This window comes from Embiotoca jacksoni, unplaced genomic scaffold (assembly GCF_022577435.1).
Source record: "Embiotoca jacksoni isolate LCO1_2020_lvr unplaced genomic scaffold, fEmbJac1.0.p SCAF_24, whole genome shotgun sequence".
Classification (NCBI taxonomy): domain Eukaryota; kingdom Metazoa; phylum Chordata; class Actinopteri; family Embiotocidae; genus Embiotoca; species Embiotoca jacksoni.
The window spans coordinates 1,991,510-2,001,160 of NW_027185375.1; the positions used below are offsets into that span (position 1 = coordinate 1,991,510).

Sequence of the window (9,651 nt, forward strand, 5' to 3'; positions counted from 1 at the left end):
TCTCTCAGCAGCGCAGGACGACACAGCAACTCTGAACCGAATGCATTTTCGTTGAAAAGTGCGAACGACGGGTCTGAAGAACGGAGGGAAACAGCTGGCCGGTGAACAGAAGTAAAAGCTGAATAAACCCGAGAGACCGAGAGGAGTTTAAACCTCGTTTTAAAAGTCAACAAACGTGAGAATCCAATTTTTTTTTTTTTTTTTTTTTATGTCCTCCGTGTTAAAGCTTTACATCCCAGAGAGTTTAGTCGAAAAATTGCACAAAAGCACCATTTTTTTGTTTTGTTTTGTTAAATCCTCGCGTCTGCTCGCCAACTCCACGCTTTTCCTTCCTCGGCGTTTACATCATGTCGTTAAACGTGCGACATTCGTTTTTTTTTTTTCCTGCCGGCTCCGTCGGCTGAAAAGATCGTTTATTCAGAGGTGCTGCTGCAGTAAAACACTGTAACGAGGGGGATGGGGGGGGGGGACCCCAGTGAGTAATTTCCTCATGTTTCCAAGACAAACCTATTGAGTGCATAAAAAAAAAATACGCAGCTACTCTCCATCTCGGTTTAAGTCGTTTGGGTTTCAATGAATCTTACAATAACATAGGGTGGGGGCGGGGGTATGTTTCTACATGTACTAAAATACATGTAGAAACATACATGGCACAGTGAAGAAAGAAGGGGGACAAAAGATGTAATTGTACACACATTTAATAAAGAATATAACGTGGACCTGAGACCTCAGACTGCAGGGAAATCTGATTTTTGTTCGATACTTCAGGGCAGACCGACAATGAGTTTCCAAACTTCATCAACCGATCTGGTTGCCGCGGTAACGGCGTTCAACACCGGTAAACGGTGAAGATACTGTTTTGTTTTTTTTCCTTCGATACCTGTACTTTTTGAAGTGAACGGAGCGAATGTTTTTGGGTCGTGTTGTGGATGTAGCGTAGGTATTGAAATTTGGCACCGACTGACAAAGCATTCCTCGATACGAGACGTCGCGAACCAATTTGGTCGAGCTCATAAAAGTGGCCCAGTGTGCATCCTGGTAAACAGAAAATGTTTTTTTTTTCTATTTAAGACGAGATTAGGGTTTGTAAAAAGTTTATATAAGATAATTATGAATGTAACGCTATAAAACTAACAGAAGAACCTGCAGACTTCTGACTTCGAGCTAATCCCTGGTTGTTGCTGAATGAAGGTTAAAAGTGGTACTATTTTTAGTCACCTGCTCATTATGTGCTCAGATTTGGGCCAAAAATGTTTTCTGCCATGGAACCTCCATCACACACCCACGCAACACACCATGTCATGCCTTTACATTTTCCCAATGAAGCCAAAATAAGAAACAAGAACGTCTCCGTACCAACAGTCCCCCTGTGTTCTTAAAAGAGGTGGTAACAAGTGTTGGCTTCTGACTAACGGCCCTTTTCCACTGTTAAAACTACACAAGAAGAGCCAAGTCGGCAAATGTGAGCATTTCATCATCCCCGCGCATTATTTTTTTTGGGGGGGAGGTTTGGCAGTAGACCGCTGCAGCACAATCCAGAGGTTTCCTTGTTCCTACAAGTAATGACTAAATTTTTTTTTTTTTTTTTTAAAACAGGCCGCCGAACGCTGTGACGTGATTGGCAGAGTCGGGTGTCAAAGTGCAACGCGGTTCCCGCCCAACGCCGAGGCCGAGATCGGCAATTAGCGTCGGTGACCTGTCAATCACAGCGGCTTTAATTCACAAGCGGGTGGCCTGGAAGAAGCGCGCTCCTGCCAAGGAAACCGATAATACTTCCTTTATGAGTCGCGTGCACGCAAAGTACATAGAAACGGTGATTCACAAAAATGCCGTCTGTACGCAGAATTCTGTTGTTGCGGGTTTCGACCCGAATTTGGTGTTTGGTGTGTCGCTACAGTGAAGGGACGCGCACTGAAAAACATTTCTAATCACTTGACCTTTAATCTGTTATTGAACAGTTAGGATTCAAATAATTCATGTTCAAATTATTATAAATTCAACGCTCTCTTTAAAAATCAACTCCAAGCATGTGGCCAATTCAAATCCGTGACCACAAACCTGTAACTGTTTGAACTGATTTTATTGGTGCCTTTTTGTACATTCGTGTTTTTGATTGCACCCGCTGGGATTGTTTTATCTAACTTATTTAAGTCTTGTCTACATCTTATTGTTTCAACTAATGAAGAAATGAGAAAATAATGACGGCAATTTTTTTTAAAAAGCACTTTCTGACATTTTAGAGAGTTAACAATCAAAGAGAACAATCTTCAAGTTGATCTATATTGAGAAAAGGTGTTAAGTGCAGCTATATAAAAAAGGAAGTCTGATTTTGCTGTATCGGCAATACTACCTTGCGGATATGTGATACAAACTGCGCTTGAAAGAATAATCTGTTAAGCAAACTGTGTGGGCACACGCACACGCACACACACACACACACATTGGGGAAAGCCCCTCCAAGTCAGACATGTCGTACATACCAGACGCTGACACACACACACACACACACAGTGGATTCAGTAGCATTCCTGAAGCCGTACATCTGTCCGTCCGCCCGGTCAGTCAGTGTGAATGCGAGTTCACCGTCTACGCAATGTGAGTGAAATGCTGTTCTGTGCGTGTCTCACGGCGTTACGCGAAGATCTGACCGGCCGCACGGACGGGGAAGCAGGGAGTTCTGAGCGCCGGGCGGCCGATCCGGTTTCGAGGCGAGAAGGGGACGCGACGCTGCCGAAGCAGCTGTCCGAGGCCGTCGGAGAACGCACAAAGCGCCAGCTGTAACGCAACAGCTTTCGCGCCCCCCGGATTAAGGCCTTAATCGAATTGCAGGAATTGCAGGAAGCATCGGCGTCAGCGCGAACACCAGAAGTTGATCGAAACAACAAAAACACACGGGGGGGGGGAAAAGTTTTCTTATTCAAAACACACTTTTCGATACATGTGCTGCATTACCACCTTCGGCCACTAAGTGGCGACGGCAGCAGGCGAAGACTTGCGTACGACGAGGTGTACGAAAAACTGCGAGCGCCACTTAAAACTGAAGTGATCCAAAAAGTACATAAACGCTTCAGTCCTGCTCTTATTTACGTATTTCATCTCCGGTGTACATTTGAGCGGACTGATCAATAATCATTTGAATCACTTTCACTTCAAAATGATGGGTGGCAAAGAAATCAACATGATTTAACATGCTTTCCCGGAGTCCGCCTCATTTTAGAGTTTTAACGTGAAATCAGATCTCAGATCTGCTGATCAGGTTTCAGCCGGCGCTCTTTAATCCGTGTTAAGACGCCAACTGGACTTCAGTTCGCCGAGAGGGAAATGCTCCCGACATTCGTTCTGCTTCCGCAGCCAAAATACCGGCGACGCTTCGAAAGGTGCAGAGTCGGGGAAAAATATATTTCTCCTCCTGCGCCAACATCACGGCGCGTAAACTGAGGATTAAAGCAGCTATTTGCAGGTTTTACTGTCCGATCCAATATCACACGCAGCTGACGTCTTTCTTATTTCCCCGCTTTTTTTTTTTTTTTTTTTTTTTTGCCAGCACCTGCTTGCAATGCGTCCCTCCTGTCAGACGGTGGCTGTAATGCACCTAATATTTCAGGCTGTCGATTAATTTCTTGCATTTCCGCATTTTACGACTGTATTTTATTTCCTATACTGCACTGTAACTTTTATTCTATTTTTTTTAGCTTGTTTAATGCTTTTATGACTGTTTTTAATGTTTTAATCGCTGTTCTTAATTGTTTTTAAATGTCCTTCTCTTTCGCCTTATCGTTGCTTACCATTGCTTTTAATGCTTTGATGTGAAAGCACTTTGAATCGCCTTGTTGTTGAAATGTTGGATCGGCTGGACACATAAACACACAACTATTCACTATTTTGTAAACTTTGGAAGGTGATAACATGATATCGTGTCCACAAAGTGACTAAAAACATCCAAATGATCGCAGTTCTAAAACTTTTTCAAACTTTTACATCAGTTTGCCTTCAAACCAATTCAACTACGTCACAATTTTTCTAAATTAATTTCCATGTTTCAGTTTCAAGCCTTCAAAATTGATGATCCCCACAGTTTTTTTTTATTTATTATTAATTATTTATTTAGTCGCATCCCAATAAATTTAAGAATCGTGAACATTTTTAGCCCAAGAATTGCTCAGGTTTTCTAACTTTTCCCCATTTTTTTTATCAGTTTCCCTGCTATGAACTACTTGTGCGGTTTATTTCCACCAACAATTGTTTACATAGTGATGTTAAATATAAATGTGTAATTTCACCTAACTGTCACAGGACTTCAGCAAATAAAAGTCAAATCTTTCATTTATCTTCTCAGATTGAAATGCTTGTCTGCGAACACGCTGCTCCTCGGCTCATCGTCGTTCATCCGCTTCCTTTCTCGACACCCCCGAGGTCAAAGTTGACTTCCTGTGAAACGCTCTGTATCTTAGAGCGCCGCTTTAATGTGCGTTTGCGTGTCTGGCCAGCGGACTTTCCTGACAGACCGGGAATAGGACCGGTTCACCCTTCCTTCCCTTCCCTTCCCTTCCCACCGCCGCGAGTCATCGTCACGACAACAAGCGTCGGTGAGAAGAAAACATCCTTTTTCGAAACGTTCGCTTTGAAACCAGGACACTGTTTCGGAGAAAAAAAATACCCGCGCGTGCAGATATCTCGCGTTTTTGTTTTGTTTTGTTTACCTTCTGACTGCGAGCTTCAGTATCCTGTACGACCCCTTGATGAGGATGAGGGCTTCCTGTCTGCTGCCGTAGAGGGCCGACCCGTTGATGTTAATGAGTTCATCGCCGACTTTCAGCTTCTTGCAGTGCGCCGCCTTCCCTCCGTCCTCGATCTGGAGACGAGAGACGTGAATCGGGTTGAGATGAAAGAGGAAAAAAGTTGGAAGGCGAACAGGACAACATTCACATTAACAAAAAGGAAGAAAAAAAACAACTCAAAGTAAAAAAAAAAGTCACTCGTAGACACGTCCGCGCTGCCAAGACGGCTCCTTTAAAACCCATTTTTGTTAAAACCGTCTCCGTCCCCATGGCAACGCCGCCCCTAAAAGAGCATCTCCAAAACAGCCTCGAGCCAAACATCCCACAGAAACCCATCACATTCCTCTGTAATAGCCTCTGTGTGTGTGTGTGTGTGTGTGTGTGTGTGTGTGTGTGTGTGTGTGTGTGCGTGTGCGTGTGTGCGTGTGTGTGTGTGTGTGTGTGTGTGGTGCCTGCGGGTCACCCGGTGGTGAACCCTGTGCTGTTAACGCATCGCTGGGATGTTTCGGGGTGTTTTTAAGGCGGCGGAGAAGTGAAAAATTGCCGAGCGCGCGGCGCAGCGTGTGTGGCGCGGAGTCCGAACTCGGCCATAAATCGCACACTGAAGAGAAGGAAGGATGAAAGAAGGGGGGGGAAAGAAAAGAGAGTGACGGGAACACACAGAGGCTGACCGATGAGACCACCAGCAGGAGAAGAAGCAGGCAAAACGGGGATGAAACATCAGAGGCAGGATCTAAAACAACGCGTGAACTTGTTTCCTTGCTGTGGTTTTACGGCAACATAATAGAAAAGTACCGGAACAACACACTCGCGTACTGTACTTTCCGAATAGACACTGAGCGGCTAAAAGAAGAGATGTAAAACTCTTCACGGTTTACAAGCGTACAAATGTACTTGGCTGCACTGACTGTGCGCTGCCTGCAGTGCATTATGTGCTGTAATTATTATGTATTCTTAACATGCTGACAGAGCAAAATGTTGCTTTGGCATTGAGATTAAAAAAGAAAAAGAAAAAAAACAGAAGAAAAATCTGAAGTTGCTGCTTTGGGTCTTTTTTTGTTTTTCAAATTCATTGATGAGATATCTCATAATCAAATCAAGGCACATTTGATCAGTCTAATCGTTTCATTATGGATATCATATTTGCAAAGTGATGTATTTTTTTTCCTCTTTCCTATCCTGTTTATTTGTATTCAGGACGGTAATAGCGTTTGTAGAAAAGTACTGGTCGCAGTACTAAAGTGGCTACGTAGAGCCTCACAGAGCCACTGGCGTAGCTGTAACTGTAAAACCGAACAGTAAAAGTTAGGTAAAGAAACTGGGTTGTTATAACACACACACAAAAAAAAGACAAATTCATTCACCTCAAATTTTTTAAGTCATGAGTACAAATTTGTAATTCTAAGTTTTCCGTGCTCGACTTCTTCACTTTAGTTAACCTGTTTTCTTTGTGTTTCAAAATATATTTAGCAATTTTGAGTTAAAGTTACTAAATATAATTTATGTAATTAGTTTCAAAAAAGATTTTAAGTACACGATCGTGCAGTTTTGACTTGAAATTAATTAAAGTTTTCAATTACTGGGGAGTTTGTATAGTTTTGTTGATATTTCAAAACTTTAGGTTAACGTAAATTAAATACTTAATAATGGACAAAAATGTTTAAGTTATCTTATTTGTTTGTATTTGGTACCGTGAACTCAAAATACATAGTAAAAATAAATCACGAATGTTTCTTTAACTTAAGTTTGTGTCACTTAAAATTCTTAGTAGAAGCCACTTCATATAGAATGTTTCTTTAACTTAAAAAAATGGAATCGGTTCACTTTACATTTTCGATGTAACCAGTTTCAACTATTTTTGAGTTAAATTAACTTGTCGGGTTGTACAGAGTTAGCAAACCAGCTTCCCTTTAAAACAGACAAACAAAGATTTTGAAATGAGTTTAACTAAATTTCTGCGTTTTGCAGATGGTAGAAAATCAGAAGGGAAAGCAGCAAAAAAATGTTCGACACTACAACAACAGCCTTAAAAAAAAACATCTAAAACATCTTGTAGGCGGTGATAATGTGCTGTTTGGTAGGTATCTATAATAAGTACAGTGACCAACCTGAAAGAATACTTTGGGAGAAAAATAGCAAGGGGAATCATCTGTTCTTCTCTCGTATCTCCATGCTGTTCTTTTCTCTTTCTGCTCTCCTCTCACCCCAACCGGTCGAGGCAGATGGCCGTCCACCTCTGAGCCTGGTTCTGTCGGAGGTTTCTTCCTGTTAAGAGGGAGTTTTTCTTCCCTCTGTTGGAGGTTTTTCTCCCTTAAAGAGGAGTTTTTTTTCCCTCCTAGCTTATGTGGGAATTGTTGAATTGTTGAATTGTTGGGTTTCTCTGTATAATATTGTAAAATTCAACTGTAAGGACTTTAATGTGTTAAGTGCCATGAAATAACTTCTGTTGTGATTTGGCCCTATATAAATAAAGTTGAATTGAATTGAATCTACAAAGTGCGTTTCAGAGATTGAATGATTGATACCAGCAGGATCATGCTGAAGTTTAATGGGATTTCGCAATTTCGCACTCATTAAATAGCAGGTGAAATCGTATTTTTTTCAGGCGTCACCGGGCAAGTTAGGATTTAGTGTTATGAGCCGTCCCATTCACATATCAAACCGAGGTTAATCCCACCGTTAACCCAATATAACGGCTGTTTAAAGATGCTTCAGAGGCTTATAGAAAGGAACAAATTCCAGTGTGAATGCAGTGTGGAAATGGGAGAGCAGATGTGCCCCTCCCCTCCCCTCCCTTCCCTTCCCCTCCCCTCCCTCCATCCTCCCCTCCCCTCCCTCCATCCTACATCCATTCACTCTGTGCAGCAGAAATCAAAAGGGAGTGCATGTCATGGAAACACAGGTCCGATTTTACGGTTTTAAGATTTTACAGACACGCGGCGGGGAACTCTTTGCCAAGCGAGCCAACTTAAACATGAATCGAGATCTTTCATATATCAACCTCGCGCTCTCTGCCTCTGCTGTCTCTCGGGCCTAATGCTGGCACGGACTCTCCCTTTCAAAAGGTTATTATTTTAAAAAGCGATCCTGCTGTAATACCACTCCAAACATGGAAAACCAACAAATGCTCAGCCACATTTGAAGTGGGCAGCTTTATCACAACTTTGGGTTTCGATGCCGGTCGGGTTCTGGGTTCCTAAGTTGGATTTAAACCATTTTAAGATCTGGCGAACGATTTGACGCCGCAGTCAAGTTTTTAAGTGTCTGGTTCTGTTCAGGCGAGATTAAGACCTATCTGATCCGCCCTTTTCCTCTTTATTTTTTTAATACATCTTAATCTGCATTCACACAAACGAGTTTGAAAGAGATACTAGAGGTTTGGTCACACCCTGAAAAAGCTTGACGTTCATTTGTAATTTTCTCTTGTACAAAAATAACTGGGAAGGTTAAAAAAAAACAGTCATTAGGTAAAACGGTTACAGTAAGTGAAGTAGCCTAATGAGAAGTGAAAGGACCTGAAGTGAAGCAAAGTGGTGAGAAGTGACGGGATGAAAGTAACTTGGACGTAAGATGACGGAGATGTGACGAGAAAACTGGTGAAGGCAAAAATAATCAATGATTGCGAGTGAAAGTGACATGAAAGTAAGTAAAGTGGCAAAAAGTGAAGTGACAGGAAGTGACAAGATATTAAATGAGAGAGGATATAGTAACATGAGAAAAGGCTACGGTAAACCTCGTGAGAACAAATGCAGATACATGAAAGTAAGCAACGAAAAGTAGCAAGAAGTGAAGTGAAGCGAAGTGACGAGAAATTATATAAAAGTAAGGAACAAAAAGTGAAGTGACAGGAAGTGACCAGATATTAAATGAGAGAAGACATGCTGGTATGACATGAGAAGAGGCGACGGGAAACCTCGTAAGACGAAATGTAGAGATATGAAAGTAAGCAACGAAAAGTAGCAAGAAGCGAAGTGAAGCGACGAAAATTGACGTAAAAGTAAGAAACAGAAAGTGAAGTGACCTGATGCAATACGTCGTAAAGTGAAGTTACAAAAAGCAAAGTTATATGAAGCCAAATGAGGAGAGGCACAGAGAAAGTGAAGCGACATGAAAGTAAGAAATGTGGCAAAAAAAAGTGAGTGACATGAAGCAAAGAGGCGCGAGGCAAAGTGAAGAAAAAGGAACCGATGCATGAAAGCGACGCGAAGCACAGAGGCGTGAGAGTAAGCAACCCAAAGCAAAGGGTAGAAGAACAAGTTGATGTGAGGAAATGTTGTGTGAAAGTAAGCAAAGTGAAGTGACGAGATAACAAAATAACAGAAGTAACACAAAGCGAAGTGATGGGAAGAAACGGAGTGACATGAAAGTAAGTCAGGAAAAAAAGCAAAAAGTAACAAGAAGTGAAGTTACACGAAGGGAAGTGACGTAAAAGTGACGCGAGGTGAAAAGAAGCGAAGGGACGTCCGGTGAAGTGAATCGAAAGGAATCTGAGCATCGGCCGTTAGCGGATCTTGAAATAAAAGACGCATACGTCCGTTTTGGCTGATATCATTTTGATGGTGTGCCGTTGAGCAAGGCACTGAAGCACAAACAAAAAAAGAGCTGTTGTTCTGGAGGCAAAGTTTACCTTTAAAAACATGAATTCTCCTCACGTGGCAACGACGGATACAATAATGTACATCACACTGAGCTGTGTTTCTGAGTGTATTGGAGCCACAGAGGACACACACACACACACACACACACACACACACACCACACACACACACACACACACACACTAAAAGGCCGCCGGGCTGAGTTGAATGCGTTTGACACAGTGTTTATGTTCACTTGTTTCTAATGAGTTTTTCATTATGAAAACAAACCAGAG

General features: G+C 42.1%; 1 protein-coding gene across 1 annotated transcript in view; it reads right to left on the minus strand.

The window, feature by feature from the left end:
• Positions 1-9,651, minus strand: part of shroom4 (shroom family member 4) — a 71,321-nt gene that overhangs the window by 39,581 nt on the left and 22,089 nt on the right. Inside the window, exon 2 of the mRNA XM_069158985.1 lies at positions 4,701-4,852. Within this exon, the coding sequence (XP_069015086.1) occupies positions 4,701-4,852 (152 nt within the window). The remainder of the gene's footprint in view (positions 1-4,700; positions 4,853-9,651) is intronic.